Source organism: Nanorana parkeri, unplaced genomic scaffold (genome assembly GCF_000935625.1).
Source record: "Nanorana parkeri isolate BGI_ZX_2015 unplaced genomic scaffold, ASM93562v1 scaffold545, whole genome shotgun sequence".
NCBI classification, from domain to species: Eukaryota; Metazoa; Chordata; class Amphibia; order Anura; family Dicroglossidae; genus Nanorana; species Nanorana parkeri.
In genome coordinates, this window is record NW_017306813.1 from 111230 (window position 1) to 128171 (window position 16942).

The 16942-nt window shown below is 45.0% G+C and overlaps 1 protein-coding gene across 2 annotated transcripts in view; it reads left to right on the forward strand.

The window, feature by feature from the left end:
• The window catches only part of RAB3GAP1 (RAB3 GTPase activating protein catalytic subunit 1), a 114981-nt gene extending 103385 nt beyond the window's left edge, over nt 1–11596 (forward strand). The window contains exons 21-25 of one of the 2 annotated variants that reach the window (XM_018561806.1): nt 1020–1123; nt 1969–2084; nt 3924–4026; nt 6943–6963; nt 11358–11596. In XM_018561806.1, the coding sequence (XP_018417308.1) occupies nt 1020–1123; nt 1969–2084; nt 3924–4026; nt 6943–6963; nt 11358–11594 (581 nt within the window). In that variant the 3' untranslated portion in view covers nt 11595–11596. The remainder of the gene's footprint in view (nt 1–1019; nt 1124–1968; nt 2085–3923; nt 4027–6942; nt 6964–11357) is intronic. The other variant, XM_018561808.1, reaches the window with a different exon arrangement.
• The last annotated feature ends 5346 nt before the right edge of the window (nt 11597–16942 follow it).

Genomic DNA, 16942 nt, shown 5'->3' on the forward strand with positions numbered 1-16942 from the left:
CTACAAATGTAACAAAACTAAAAAAAACAAAACACTTTTTTTTCTATTTTGATCAGTGTTGGTTTAAAAAAATTGTTACTGTAGGTTAAAAAAAAAAAATTTAGTTCTATAATTTGTCCTTTTTAAATGACACAAAAATTTGAATTCTTGTACAAAACATTGCAAAAATATTTACACATTTTATTTACAGAGTTTGCGTTATTTGTTTTAATGCGAGACTTGAAAGAAAAATGAACAAAACCAATAAAAAATAAAATAAAGCTTAAATATGAATGGTTAGAAAAATGTTAAATAAACAATCATCAGAAAAATAATCGTTATGGGGAGAAGGGAAAGGAGTTAGAAGAGAACTATGGGCTATGCTTTTTCCCCCCATAGTTCTCTTCAGGGTCACAGGAGGACATATAGCGTCCTCCTGTGACCCAAAACTCCGTATATTGCCGGCTATATGCTGAGAACGCAGAGCTGCTGTCAGGATCTACTCACTGGCTGATTGACAGCTGGCTCTGCCTATCTAGTCAGCTGCAGTCAGCGCTGGAGGATCGAGAGGGGAGGAATACCTGCGAAGATCGGGAAGTGAGTGAGTGCTTCAGTGTTACAGGTCGGCTTGAATTGTGGGGATAAGTGATTTTCACTCTCCCCATAATTCTCCGATGAGGGAAAACTAAGGGTCAATGGGAGCGTAAATAGGAAAACATTTCTTGTTTTTATATCTTTCCTGTGAACAATGTTTAGAGACACAATGTCGGACGGTCTGTTATTCCGGCAGCAGCTGCTTCCACATCTGTTATCATTACACAGCTGTCGGTTTTACAACTGGGAACTGTCTGCAAGTGGGGGAGGAGGGCAGAAGGACCGGGCGTGTTAGTTTTTATGGGGTTTGTGTAGCATGCCCATTGTCCACCGATAGACTTGTACATAGCAGAAAGTAAATGCCAAAGGTAAGTTGTTGTGCTCCCCCCTTTGTACTGCACATTGCCCGTCACTGCTCATTGATGACATCTTCATCTCTCTTCCAGAAATAGTAGAAGACATTCCTTCTGTGCAGGCCTCCATAAAACGGATCGTCTCCCATGCCAGTAAAATCCTGCGATTCCCAAACCCCGAGGACAAGAAGATGGAGGTGAGGAGGGACACGGGCTTCCAAGATCATCATGTATATCTGTCACTCATCAGGCGAGGCCCCAGAGTGGTGAAGCACATCACAAGGAGGCGGGAATTGCTTTTCCATACTCCAGACTTTACGGAGTCCGGAGCAGTGCTGGTATTCCGGTGTGACAGTATTGACGGACTTTACATAAAAGGTGTTACTAGTTAGTGGACGGCACCATGTGCTCTGTTCTTGGGACAAATTCCCTTGGTTTAGGCAAAGAGTAATATAGGTACAGTGTTTCCCCGAAAATAAGACAGTGTCTTATATATTTTTTTGGCTCTTGGGTCTTATTTTTTTTTTAATGTACAACAATCCAAAATGGCAAAGTTAAGAATAGGGTGATCGGGGCAATTAGGGGTGCCGTACCTTTCCAAGAGCAATTTGGTGACCAGAATGAGTGAAGCGCGCTTTCACTATCGATTCCTCACAGGCGGAGCGCATTTGGTATCACTCCGCCTGTGACAGGAGCCGGCGCTATAGAGAAAGGATCGGCTTGTGCGGCTCTACTCCCTCCGGTGCCGCCTCGCTCCCTCGGGTGCCGCCTCGCTTCCTCTAGCGCTGGCTACGTTGGCACCGCTGATTCTCTTCAAGTTCCCCCTTATGCTACTACCGGCCCTGGGAATGGTCACAACTAGGTCTTATTTTTGGGAAAACACGGTATGTGATCCATGAGCAATCATTATCCATCGTTCAAAACCCATGAAAGGTCAAACCTGATTGTTATGACACCTGCGTGTCATCATCGCCGTTTGTGGTGTTTTTAGTAAATAAAAATTGTTCATTTTTTTTTTTTTCCTCCCTTGTCTCCTCCTCAGGACATCATTAGCCAGATTGCAAATGTCGAGGCCACCATAGCGAGAGCCCGGTCACTAAAAGAAAAGTTTGCCACAGAGCGTTGTGAAAACCCCGAGGAGAAGGAGGATCTAGAGACGTACGTATGCTGATATTAAAGAGAACCTGTCACATTTAGATTCGATAGGGTATGAGAAAACAATATATTTTATTTGCCATCTCAAGTGAGAATAAGTAAATGTGAGTGTGTGTGTATGTATATACACTGAGTGGCCAGATTATTATGACCACCTGACGTTTGTAGGCAAATTAGCTATAATTTTGCGCTGAAGTTGCTAGAGGGCCAGACCATTATAAATAGGGAAGCAGGTTGTTTACCACGACAGTAGAAGTGATTTGTTTCTGAAGATACGGGGAAACAACGCGATTTAACAGCCTTTGTACGTGGGATGATTGTTGGCGCTCGGAGCCATGGAGCGAGTATCAGCAAAACAGCAGAATTTGTTAAATGTTCAAGAGCAGCTGTTGTTAAAGTGTTTGAAGACCGGACTATCAGCCGAAAATCTGGGTCTGAACGTGCGAATTGTGGCCGTCAGCGACTAGTCAATGTTAGGGTAGAACGGAGAGTGGCAAGACTGGTACAAGACAACAGAAGGGCAACAGTGCCGTGTCAGATTCCTCGCATCACCTTTCATCATCTCGTGGAGTCACCAGACGGCCCAACTAAGTCATCTCGTGGAGTCATCTCGTGGCCGAAGTACTGATGGGGTGGCCATAATAATCTGGCCACTCAGTGTATATATGTGTGTGTATGTGTGTGTTTATACATATACTGTGTGTGTGCACACATACACTTACCTTGTATACAGGTGCTCTTTGTGAGACGTCTGGCTTTTTTTGTATACATTCCCTTCTCTTATTTTGCATTGTGTTCTTAGACAGTGGCTGGTGTGAGGTTATCTGTAAAACAGATATGTGAAAGCCGCACTGCCACGCCAAGACTCCTCTGTGTAGTGCGGTCCTAACTCTAACCTATGAGAGTCTCCATCTTTCAAAGACAAATTGAGTGCAGGTTTGCCAGGAGGCAGCCCATCCTCCATAAAGGACACACCAGGGACCCCGCACATCACAACGGCAACTGAGACCCCCAGTGTGTCACTGCACCAAATCAGTCAAGCAAATCAGATGGCAAACGCACTCAACTCCTAACCGACCCTTCCATGTGCACCTTGCGTTATAGCTGGTTATCAGTTGATGAGTGCGTTTGCCATTTGTTTTGCTTGACTGATTTGGTGCAGTGACACACTGGGGGTCTCAGCTGCCGTTGTGATGTGCGGGGGTCCCTGGTATGTCCCTGTGCCTTTAAGCAGCTTCCACATATTCTGCAGAAGACGTTTTTAACTTTAGCAGTGAGACAGGTTTTGTTTTTTTTGCATGGTGGCTGGTGAGTGTGCTGGGAAACTTTTTGTTTTGCTAGTCATAGACTGGAGGCACATTACACATTGGCAAGCACCTAGGTAAGGGAAACGTAGATTACTCTGCGCGGAGGCCTGAGGGCCGCAGGTTGGGCACCGGGGGTCTGGACCCTAAAATTATACTCCCTTACTCTACTCATTTATATGGCGTGAAAATATTCCCTGAGCTTACAGAGGACCCTAAACCAATCAGATCTGTCCTCACCCTCCAACAAGACTATAGTCCAGTGTCCTGCTGCAGGCATACAGACACACACAATAAGGCCACATATGGGGAGAAGTCATTTACCGTGCCAGCAGGATTTTGGAACCTGGGGCCTCCATAGAATACTGGAGAGAAGAAACAAACTTTTTAGTAGGAACTGATTCCATGACGAAGTGTGTAACTCTTCACCCCTCCCCCCCCATACCACTCATCTGATAGGTAATGGCTGCAATTTGTATTATTTAACCCATTGCATTCTCTTGTTCTCACCGACCTCCTGATTTCTTCTCACCGGCAGGTTTGTCAGTTGTCTTCTGGAACAGCCTGAAGTGCCAATCATTGGAGCGGCCCGAGGGGTGGCCGGCACGATCATCCACAAGATGTTTGTGAATGCTCAGAGGGTAAGTTCACGCCGATAGCGGTTAGTAATGAAGAACTTTGGCTCATACACGGAAGCGGAGGTACTTTCCGAACAGAAATGTAATGCATCTTACCGCCGTTCATTTTGTTCCGCTGAAACGTGAAGGAAGATAAGGAAGACCCCGTCAGTGTGTGATGAATGTCCTCTCATTACCCGGCACCGTGGGGCTGTACACAGGCACACAATAAATATGCGTTTCTATTGTGCTTCCCGGCCACACTGTCTGCTGTAGAAATGAGGAGAGGCGGCTGTACGGAGCATCTTTTCTATAGATGTTTAATCTGTACAGAGCTGGAAATACTTCTAAGAGAATCTTTGAATCCTATCCTAGAAGTGGCCATACACCGGGGAGGAGGATTCAGAAGGTCACACAGAATTGGCTTTTGGAGGGTTGAAGCTCCTAGAACAGAGAGTGACAGTCACACGTACACAGCAAGATGTTAAAGAGCAACTCTGACCAAGTAAAATCAGGTCTGAATACCTGAGACAGACTGCAGCCTTGAGTGTCCGGGGTGGCAGACATCCATACACGCATGATAACTGTCATCAACACATCTGCATGTACAAAGAAAGGTGTCAGGCTGTCGTCCTTCAAGTGTAACCTTCCCTGGTCCCTGTTATGCTGTCCTTGTATTGTCCAACTTTTTTGTTGGCGGAACTTTGTACCGCATAACATGCTGTATCCAAGACATGTAAGAAGCCAGTGACTGATTCAACCCCCCCCCCATCATTAAAAGAGAACTATGGGGTAACTGTTTTCCCCCATAGTTCTCCTCAGGGTTACGGGAGAACATATACTAGCGTTCTGCCGTGACCCAAAGCTCAGTATATAGGGAGCTACAGCTTGCGGTATACTGAGACCGCCGCAGCCGGGACGATCCAGACAACGCTGTCGAGATCTACCCAGCTGCGTGAGTGACAGCTGGCTCTGCCTATCTAGAGGCAAAGCCAGCTGTACCCTCCCCCATTCGTTTCTCCAGTCAGTGCTGTAGGATCGGACAGGGGAGGGGAAGAATCCCTGCAGGGAGCCGTGAGTGACAGTCACGGCTCTCTGCAGGGACAGGATCGAGTAGTGAGCGAGCGACGGTATGTGTTCGCTCACTTCCCGATCTATAGAGCCGACCTGTGACAGTTTCAGTGTCGCACATCGGCTCGAACTAGGAGGATGAGGGAAAATCACTCCCCTCATAGTTCTCCTTTAACTAAAATACTGCAAACATTCCATTCAACACAAGAGGCCATTAACCCAAAATACATGAACAAAAAGAACTCTCGTTTCATTTCTGCACTCGGCCAGTCATGCGCTTCATGCAATCGCTGGATTAAGTGCCTAACTGGCCGAGTGCAGAAATAAAATGATCAGCTACCCCTTCTTTATTCTCCTGAAGAAGTTTATGTAATATCTGGGGAACGTGTGGAGTAGTAATCTCATCGCGGGGCAAGTATGGGCTGGAAACCTCAATATTAGATATAAAAACGTAGATACAATTTCTATGAGCCGGGTAGGGGGTCTGGAGGCACGATGAGGTTATTGCTTTTGGAGATACCGGAGAATTAAGTAATGGCGCCAACCCGGAGAAATGGGATTGTAATGTTTGATTAGGAATAAACGTCTGTACGGGTTCCGAGTTCTTTTTGCTGATGTGTTTTTGATTATTGGTCCCTCGTCGTTATTGGAATAAGAGATGTAATGCCGTGACTACAAATCATTCCAAGACTATTACCTGAGACATAACGTTTGGGAAGACGGACCCTGCATGTCAATCTCTGATGGAAGAGGAAGTTTACAGAATTTGGCAGATTTTATTTTCTCTCTTGAATATTCATTGAAAAACTTAGTTCAGGAAAAGCGGGATTTGCAGGTCTGTTTTAGGTCACATAGAATAAAGTTGGTGTGGGAGTATCGAGCATTAGCACACAGAAATATTTAATCTGTTGCCAAAGGTTGCCTGGCTATCAGGCGGATCCAATGGCTTTGAATCTTTGAGTCACCGACTTAGAACAAGTAAGCAAATCCAGAGTTCTAACTTCACTCATTGTATTCTTGTTTCAGGTCAGAGACTCACATTGGTCTCTAGTTATATCTGTGAAGGTTCATTCTGGCTGAATAATGGCAAAAACAAATGTTCCTAAAATATTTGTTTCCAGTTGTGTAGTGTGTTGTAATAATACAATATGGCCACTAGATGGCGCTGAGGAGCATAGGACATCAATACTTATTCTCCATGCTCTTCAGCTCCATCTAGGGGCCATAATGTATTATTATAACACACTACATTTGAAACAGATATAAGAGCATTCGTTTTTGGCATTATTCATCCAGAATGAGTGATCACAGATATTCACCGGGTCCTTCATCCTACAAGTACCTGTGAATGTTCATTTTGGATGAATAACTGTTTATGAATATCTGTAAAAAATAAGTCAAGGCAACTGGACTTGCTGTATTTTTGTTGAAGACGTTTCACTAGACATCTGACCAGCTTTCTCAATTTAGAAAGCTGGTTGGATGACCAGTGAAACGTCTTCAAGAAAAATACTGCCACTCTTGTTGCCTTGACTTTTTTTTTACAGATATACCATGACCCGGGTAAATGAGAACCTTCGCAGACATGTTTATTAATAGACTCCGTAGTGTCAGAAACAGCCGGACAACCTCATTTCATTATTATTTTCTCTAGATCAGTCAATTCTCTGGACATTTTGTGTCTGTTCTGCTGTTATCCGAGTTCTCTTCCCATAGAATGTGTGCCGCATGTTCTCGGCGCCTCCCATGTGCATGTATCTGTGTTGACACGTCTACGTTTTGTCTTGCTGCATGTACTAATGTGTGTGTGTCTAACCTGTCCTAGTCATCCTGGGCTTGACTCTCTTTTACCACCTTTCCTTTCTCAAGCTGGCTGAATCTTCTGATGAGGTAACAGAACCTTCTACCTCACTTCCTTATCCCATCACGTATGTGCACATGAGAGGAGAGGCATAGCAAGCAAACTAACCCTTTACTAATAAACTAATATCACTGCTCATTACACTGAGGGAAGAATGTGGTGGAGCTGCCTACAGCCATCACACACCATGTGTGTGCCCGGGTCGTCTGATGGTTCTACCAAGGGAGCGCTGGGCGAAGTGATTGTCATTGGCTGGAACCAACCAACCAACTCTTCGCTCGGCCAGGATCCCGGATGGGTCTGCAAACGGAAGAACATCCCCCTCTAATGTCTGTAGATACCTTCATACAAACCCTAACTCCACCATTCAATGCTGTACAATGGTCCGCTCCCTGAATGATGTCTGTACAGCCTCTTGAACTGTCATTTCTGTAGAACGTGTTGTCATGGAGTAAGGTGCCCACATTGCTGTGTCTGTGGCATCTCGCTCTTGCGGGGTCAGTTCACTAAGCCGTACACACAATATCAGCCGCGTTCATTATTTTATCCGACAATAATTTCCTCATCACTTCGAGTACATAAATATATCATAGGTGAGGGAATATTCCTTGCACCAAATACTTCCCCTTTTTATTATCATGTATTGGCTCCATTCTCTGCTCTGATGAACAGTCACCCCTATAACTAAGGACAGAAGCAATTATTTATTTTTGTGAATTGACTTTTACATACAAAACAACAGAAATCCCCAACATAGCACTGAGGTGTTAAACAGAACTGATCCGTGATACATAAAACCTTCAGTGTGATCATCACTTTCTGCAAGTAAGGCAGCGAGTACAAAGTACATATTGAAGGGAACGGTCACAGTTTGTGCGTGTTGTGTTAGGACGTTGCGTTCACTGCGTATGTTGTCCATAATTGGTGAAATAAATGTCCCGGTACTTGTTGTAGGCATTGCGGCACACCATGACTTGTGTACATTCACATACATGTGTTGTGTTCTACTGAAGTAGAGCTGCATCCTTTGACATTGTATGTGGACGTCAGGGTGTAATGCGTTACAGTAATGCACATTACTGAGTATAATAGCTGCAGCAAGTCTTGTGTGTTTCCAGTCAGGTGCAGGAGGTACTTTAAGGCCCCGTTCACATTGAGCGATTTATCGCACGGTAATTCCCGCAATATTGCGGCTATTTACAGCGCGATATCGCTCTTCAATGTTTTGCAATGGGGCAAAGCGTCCTGCTGTCGCGGGTCGTGTGTCACTACAGCAGGACCCTTTTTGGAGCGGATTTTGCCGCGATTCTCGCTTGCTCAATGCAAGCATTTGCGCGATATGGGGCCTTAAAGAGAACCATGGCCAAACCTTTTTTCGCCGTAGTTCTCTTGGGTCACAGGAAAATATTTACTAATGTCCTCCTGTGACCCAAAACTCAACAAATAGCGGGCTACAGTCTGACATATGCGCATACCGCAGAGCCATGCTGTCAGGATCCACTCCACTACCTGATTGACAGCTGGCTCCGCCTCTCTAGAGCCAGTGCTAGCCCCTTCTCCTGTCTGTCCCTCCAGTCACTGCTGAAGGAACAGGGAGAAGGGGGAATCCCTGCGGGGAGCAATGAGCTGAGTGATCAGCAGTTTGTGATTGCTCAGGTCTCGATCTATAGAGCCGTCGTGTGACAGCTGCCGTATCCCATGTCGGCTCTGACTATGGGGATGAGTGTATTTTACTCACCCCATAGTTTTTCTTTAGGGCTTGTGCAGACCAGAACAGTTTTTTCCCGGACCCAATGTATCCCTATAGTATTTCTGGGCTCTGTTCACACCAGCGCAGTCCGTTCCGGCCCAGACAAAAATAATACTGCTGGTCTCATTTCGTCTGGTCTGGAATGCACTAGAAAATACATCTGTAAGCTCATTTTAAGCTAAGACAAATGCTTCAAAATCGCGGCAAAATGCAATGCACCATGTTCCAGATCTGGTCCGGAAAATGGTGTGAATCTGGCCTTAGAGCACAACTAAACTCCACCTATATTCACCTTTGCTGCAGCGCAATTACATCCACAAGCTCCCTTGTAGGCACTGACATCTGCTCACCACCTTGATTGGCTGGTATGGGGTGGCATAACGTACGGGCATGTGCACAGGTGTTCCCATCACCCGGAATACACAGCTCAATGTACAGTATAAAGAAGGTTACAAGGAGGAGGGTAAGAAGCCTTTAGTGCACAAGAGACACATTGAGGGGAATTTATCAAAACTGGAGCAGACAGAAACTGGAGCAGTTGCCCGTGGCAACCAATCAGCGTTCACACTAGCTTTCAAACCAAAGAGAGAGAAGATGATAGGTTACTATGGGCAACTGCTCCAGTTTTGAATGTCTCTTCTCTAATAAGAAACCTTCCAGCAGTTTCCAGGCTTCCAGAACCTGTGCAAGTAAAAAAGGAACAAGATAGACAATGCAGCGTTTTATGTTCCCACCTTACAGCACCAAACTTGCCAGACAAGATGGAGATAAACAGTGAAAACAGAGCATTTTATTCTGCATTTAGGCATCTGCAAATGTCCACTTATCCCAATGGTGTTGTTGACATCTGTGAACTGGTGCTGCAAAATATAAACTACAAAATGTCACAATCAATTAATGTAGAATATTTATAAATGTATTCCAGACCTTTCATTTTACTATTGCTGAGGCAAACGGAGCGTAAAGGTATTGCCCCAAGAAGGCGCCCCTTACCTTCCTACATCTGATATCAGTTACACTAGTAGATGTTGGGCTGGTTGCTAAGGTCTGTGGTGAATGCCAGCCACCCACCCATCGATTGGCTTGAAGTCTGAGCAGAGTGTATGTCTGTGGTCAGCCATATAACCAAGTGCAGCTATCTTAGTGACAATTGGACTGCAGCATCATTAAGGAAAATGACTTCCATTGGCTGGATGCCATTGACATCAAAAGGATCAGCAGCCCCCTGATGAACCTAAAGGGTGGCTGGTATTTCTGTTGAGGCCTCATTGGCTCTTTACAATATTATATATAAGCGGAGAAACTCTTTTCATACTTGTCTGTCCAGTGTACAGTATATTGTTCTATTGTTCTGTATCAATACTTTATGATATAGGTGTGTTTAGCTGTAGACACAGACTCCTCCTCTAAAGAAATGATTAACCTGTTGTTGACACTGAGCTTCCTACACACACCAAAAAAAACTTCATTAGAGTTCACCCGACCTATGTAGTACGCCCCGTCCTCCTGCCCCGCTGTTGCATCCCCCTTGTACTTGCCAGCAATTCCTGTCAAAATGACAGCCGGGAGTTGCTGTGTAAATACAACAGATGTAGAAGCTGCTGCAGTGTTTATAAACTGTTCAGGCGAGAGAAAGTAACATTGTTCTTCTATATCTACAGTTTCTTCCATCTGCAGATCCAAAGGATGAGCTTCCATTTGCATATCAGTTAAAGTAACAAGACTATCTACAAATATAATAAATAAAACCCATTATGAACCCCTTAGTTTATCCTGATCGGGTCCTAATGCACTTCTTCTACCCCCCTCACTATTATTATTCGGATGATTTTAATTCTAATTATCTGTAAATCTTTTAGTCTCATATTAAAAAGTCCCTTTAAGTCAGATCTGAATATCTGCGCGATGCTTTGTACTATAGAATCATAGTTTTAGTGTTGTTTCTAATGGGACAAATGAGAGAATAAAGTTTATTCTTTATCTACAGTAACTCTGTACTTTATTTTAACCAGCACTGATCAAAGAAGACAAACGTGCTTTTTTTTAATGATTTCTGTCTATGGATTTGATTTTTTTTTTTTTATCATTTTTGCAAGAATGTATCACAGAAAGAAAAGCCTTGCTTGTCCTAAAAAAAAGAAATACTTGTATTATTTTATTTTAAGTAATTACAAAGGATTGGCTGAATCAATAGGCCCATAGCAGAAATGTTACAATTACTCTGGTCCATAGGGGGGTATGGGGCCCCTTTACACAGGCAGCCTGCCAGGTTTTTCAGGCGGACCCGATCGGCTACCCAATGTTAGTCTATGGTCAGCCGGATCTAAAAGGACGGACGTTCGTTTTCACCCGGCTACCTCCAACTCCGGCCAGGTCTAGAAAAATCAGACCTGATCATGCCGGATCGAGGGTAATGTGATGTAAACGTACACATGTCTGTTTACATCCGATTCCACATAGACAGACATGGTGTCCGGTAATTGAGGAATGAAACTGTATAGACATGGATGTCACCGCCATGACATTGGCTTTGTACAGCTGTGATCAGAAGGGGGTTCCATACACAGATCCCCTCCTGATCAGCCCGTGTTAAAGGGGCCTAATACAGGTGTGAGAGCTGAACTCGATAAAAGGCCTCGGCGATAGTTCTAAATATTTCATTTTTGTTCTTAGGCTGCAACCCTGGGCCCGCTGGATGAAGATCCCAAAAGGTCCATCTTACCTGAAGACAGGAAGTTGATGTCCGGAACGGATTTCCCTCCCCCGGCAGGGCGTGAAATCATCCTGCGCGATACAATTCCGAGACCCGCCCCCTATTCCAAGGCCCTGCCCCAACGCATGTACAGTGTACTGACTAAGGACGACTTCAGACTAGCTGGAGCCTTCTCCTCCGATACTTCCTTCTTCTGAAGCTCCAGGATAAGAGGAGAGTTCCCTGTACAGGGAAGGCTCCAGCAGGAGGGGACGGGTAATGTGGCATTATGTAGATGTCGTATCTGCTTCTTAGGACTGAAATGACTTTACATCTGAATTTATTTAGAAACCGAGGAACGACCTTTGTTTGCCGGAACGGCAAGCGATATGATTCGGTCAGCTGCGGTAATGGTAAATCTTTTCATGTCATTAGGTGGAGCTTTCTTATGCCATAAAGGATTTCCGCTCCTCTGTGTGACAACGCATGGAGCAAAAACAATCGCCATCATTGGCCTCAGGACACTGCCATTCAGGAGCATTGGCATCTTTCATCCACTTCCCTATTGTTCCCGGCCGCTCGGTGATCTCATTGTAGTGATATAAATGCATAGGGGTGCAATGAGCAAGTGATGAAAGTGCTACTTCTACCCCTAAGGAAGGAAAGGTCAGTATTTTGCTGCCTGTGCTCCGGGGAAGACATTGCTCAGATTTAGGAAATACGTTGCACAGAGTTGAGTTTACTCATACAGTAGGATAGGCAGGCAGCAATTTTTATTTCCTTTCCCTTTAAATGTTGACTTGTGATGTCAACAAGATGTTCTCTTGGATGTTATAGGTCAGCCTGGAAGATGCAATCATTTTAGGTTTTTGTGCAAGCAGACAGTTCTTGAATGGTTTGCCTCTATTGGCCACCACTATAGGGGAAGTTGGCACTGGCCACCTCTGTCACCAAGATGCCCCCTCATGCATCCAATCTGCAGGTCTGCGGAGTATCTATGTGAGGATAGTTGGTACCTGGTGCAATAAGGCTGAAAAGGACTCATTGGAGGTACTGTCTCTTCGACTGTGATTGGTGGGTTGAGGTTAATCTCTATCCGCGCCTTTGTAGAGCTAATGGGAGCGCTGTATACAGTAGGCCACATGACTCCAGCTACAACATGGCTTCTGCAAGCCTGAGATACACTGGCTCTGCTATTAATGTGTCAATAATCCCATGATGAGACTACGGCAGGTATGGACACCCTGCTGTGCCTTAGTATTACAGGAGAACTACGAGTCCCTGCATGGCTACTGCTACAGCATGCTAGATCTTGTTCCTAGTCACGGGGATGTATTTACTTTATTTAGGGACGGGGTAGCCCTCCAGCTGTGGTGGAACTACAAATCCCATGAGGCATTGCAAGATTCTCACGGCCACAGACATGACTCCCGGAGAGAGATGCATCATGGGATTTGTAGTTTAACCACAGCTGGAGGGCCGGAGTTTGGCTACCCCTGGTTTAGGGCTTCAAGCAGTCACATGAATCCAGCAGCACTGTGCAGCACATAACTCATTGACAGGAGGCTTCCTAAAAAGAGAGAACTTGTAAAACACAACTTCATATTTCTAGGAGCTGCTCGTGGAATAATTAGGGTTGTAGTTCAGATTTTCTTCTACATCCTAAAAATAAGTGACTTGAGGCTCTCTATGGCCGTATATAAAGACATCACTAGCCTCCTACCACATGTACATGGTCCTCTGCCTCTCCGGAATCAGAAGGGATCATGAACATCTAAAAGGATGCCAACACCAGAAAGAAGTACAGCAACGATTCTACTTCTCAATCTGCAAATCCTTCCAGATAGTTCCATTCACCTCTCAGTGAATTAACCAGATATGAGGCGCAACATCATAGCTTCTAAAACTGTCAGGGAGATGGTAACAAGACTGCATAGGGGTGTAGACAGGGAGATGGTAACAAGAATGCATAGGGGTGTAGACAGTGCCACATCCTAATATCACTGTCAGGGAGATGGTAACAAGAATGCATAGGGGTGTAGACAGTGCCACATCCTAATATCACTGTCAGGGAGATGGTAACAAGACTGCATAGGGGTGTAGACAGTGCCACATCCTAATATCACTGTCAGGGAGATGGTAACAAGAATGCATAGGGGTGTAGACAGTGCCACATCCTAACATCACTGTCAGGGAGAGGTCCCCCAAACCTCAAATTCATAGCCACCTTTTGTCCGATGCTCCGGCCTCATCCTAGTTCCAGGATGTTGGCATCATTCATTGAACTGAAATAGGTTTGGGTATCCTGCCCTGCAACTAGTATAACGCCAAAACAATTCCCTCCACCATAACATTCTATTGAATGTGGTAAATTGCAATGATATATTTATGGTATTATAAGAAAATGTTCTCCTCAAAGCTCAGCATTGTAATGTTGTAGTAAAGTGCTCGCGGTTTTAATGTGATCTGAGTATTATGATGTTGAACCTGTACAGTGAACGCACCAAGGGACACGCTGTGTTTATTTGTAGCTGTGCAATATAAAATCATTATTCTGAATGAAACCTTTACATGAGACGTGTGCTGCGTCTTCACTATAACCTCCTCTGCGTGTTAGTGGCCTGACAAATGAAAAGCAACTTCTCCAGATGGTGCCGATATTCAGGACTTCTAATCTGTGCTGTCAAATCCCATCTGTAGTGTAAAAGTACATATAATCATGAGGGGAGGGGAGGGGGGAGGGGTGGCTGAGATTCCCACCCAGCATTGGTGTTTGGCATTCCCCAGCTTCAGGAGCAGTGACAGTCCCAAAGAGAGAGCTGGTTACACTACAATACATTCCAGGTTCATCACAACAGATGGTGTGCAATATCTTACAGTTCATTCCTTTCTAAAGCAGCAACAGCCCGAGTAGAAAAGCCTGGCCCCTCCCAGCATGCTGCAGAGTGGGATCCTTGCGCTCTGTGGGGAAGCAGTGGTCTTGGTGCAGAGTCAGACCAATAGCTTTGCCTCACATGGGACTAGTTGGACCTCTACAGAGGGATTACTGGTTCCCCACAGCTTCCTTCTCAACCTCATCAGGGAACACGTTACCCAGCACACCCAGGAATGTCTGGGAGCAGCACTTGGAGCTCTTTGACAGAGCATAGGTTTAACCCACAGCCCGACAAACAGGCAAGTGTTCCTCTGCTTTTGTTATTTTAGCCTTCTCCAGCTGGCAGCAGGGTCACTTTTTATCTGACTTTGCCAAATGGAAGGTCCTATGCTCTTTGGCTCCATCTAGTGGTGGGAAGGCCAAGCAAATGGTATTCGCCCAGCATATTGCTGGGTGAAAGATTTATAAAGCGGCCCCTTAGTGTACCAGGGTGGAGGCTAAGAAGTTCTGCCCATTCTGTATATTTGTGCGACCACACTTGAATTTTCTCTTCCATCGTTTGGCAGTCTCATATGATAGACAACCCTCTCCATACACAGCTGACATCTCTTCATGGATTATTTGGGCAGATTTCCCTTGAAGATGGAGGAGCCTAATCACGGCTCTGTATTCAACTTTGTCCGGCATGACACCTACTCCATTTCTCTTGGCTCTAACTATAATTCACCACGACCTACAACAATTGGCCATGCATATTACTAAGATATCCACCTATAAACCTGCAAAATGTCAGATCTCTAGGACAGCTAGATCATGGTGAGGATAAGAACTTTTTGGCCTCCCCTCGTAGGACGAGAATTCACCTGGTCTATGTAATAGGCATGTTGGGGGGACATAGCCAATGCTGTGCTATTGTATTCTGGTCAGGTATAAAGTCCTAACTAATTCTAAGTCCAAGGTCTTCAAGAGGGAGGTCCAAAATTCCTCAGATACCAATCTTTGGGTCCGGGGGAATGCAGATCATTTCTGACTTTTTTTTTTTCAGGGTCTCTGACTGAAAGTTCTGAGGCCGGAGGTCAGAATAACAGCTGGGTAGTGAGCAGTTTCTGGAGCTCAGCAATGGCAACCTCCCCCATATTGTTCTCGTGACAGGTTCACTTTAAGGGTTCTCGTACACATTCGCTTTGTGACAGATTCTATTTCCCGCAATGGAGCCAGAAGGAGATTTTTAATTTGGTTTTGCAGTGCGTGCTGCACACTCTTAATTGACTGATTATATGTTCATTAACTGAACAGCGGGATCCTGTGAGCGCCGGGCTCTTGTGGATTAATGGACACCTCTGATATGTTGTACATGCAACATCATTTATACACGCACACACGGGAACCTAACATACATACATGACATTACAGCTGAATTCCGTCTACACATGAACTACACATATGGGAACTGTTTTATCTTACCAAAGGATCTGTAACTCTGTTAAGCCAGTCTTGTGTTTCAAGAACCCCTACCAGACTCCATAACCTGGTTCCCCCAACAGGATTTTCAGCAGAAGACATGCTGGTGAACCATCACTCTGCTCTCTCCTCCCGACAGCACCTGATTGGGTTCTAATTCTTTCTTCTCTTCTATACAAAACACAAAAATTCCCCAGCCTCAACCTGCCAGCCAGCCAGCCTGCAACCAAACAAGTAGCCCTGTCAACAGTATGCGTTAAAATCAGAGGTTTTAGTTGCACAAACTTTTGGCCAAAAATATGTAGAAGCCACACTGCCGCGCCAAGGCACCTCTGCAAGGTGTGGTCCTAACTCTATGTATCCGAGTCTCCAAGTGTGAGCATATTAATGGAGTTGATAAATTACATGCAGGTGTACCTGGAGGTAGCCAACTCCTCCTAATAAGGTGCAGGGACGCACTGGAGGCCCAGCAACCAAAAATGCACGCTGGAGCCTAATCACGGCTCTGTATTCAACTTTGTCCGGCATGACACCTACTCCATTTCTCTTGGCTCTAACTATAATTCACCACGACCTACAACAATTGGCCATGCATATTACTAAGATATCCACCTATAAACCTGCAAAATGTCAGATCTCTAGGACAGCTAGATCATGGTGAGGATAAGAACTTTTTGGCCTCCCCTCGTAGGACGAGAATTCACCTGGTCTATGTAATAGGCATGTTGGGGGGACATAGCCAATGCTGTGCTATTGTATTCTGGTCAGGTATAAAGTCCTAACTAATTCTAAGTCCAAGGTCTTCAAGAGGGAGGTCCAAAATTCCTCAGATACCAATCTTTGGGTCCGGGGGAATGCAGATCATTTCTGACTTTTTTTTTTTCAGGGTCTCTGACTGAAAGTTCTGAGGCCGGAGGTCAGAATAACAGCTGGGTAGTGAGCAGTTTCTGGAGCTCAGCAATGGCAACCTCCCCCATATTGTTCTCGTGACAGGTTCACTTTAAGGGTTCTCGTACACATTCGCTTTGTGACAGATTCTATTTCCCGCAATGGAGCCAGAAGGAGATTTTTAATTTGGTTTTGCAGTGCGTGCTGCACACTCTTAATTGACTGATTATATGTTCATTAACTGAACAGCGGGATCCTGTGAGCGCCGGGCTCTTGTGGATTAATGGACACCTCTGATATGTTGTACATGCAACATCATTTATACACGCACACACGGGAACC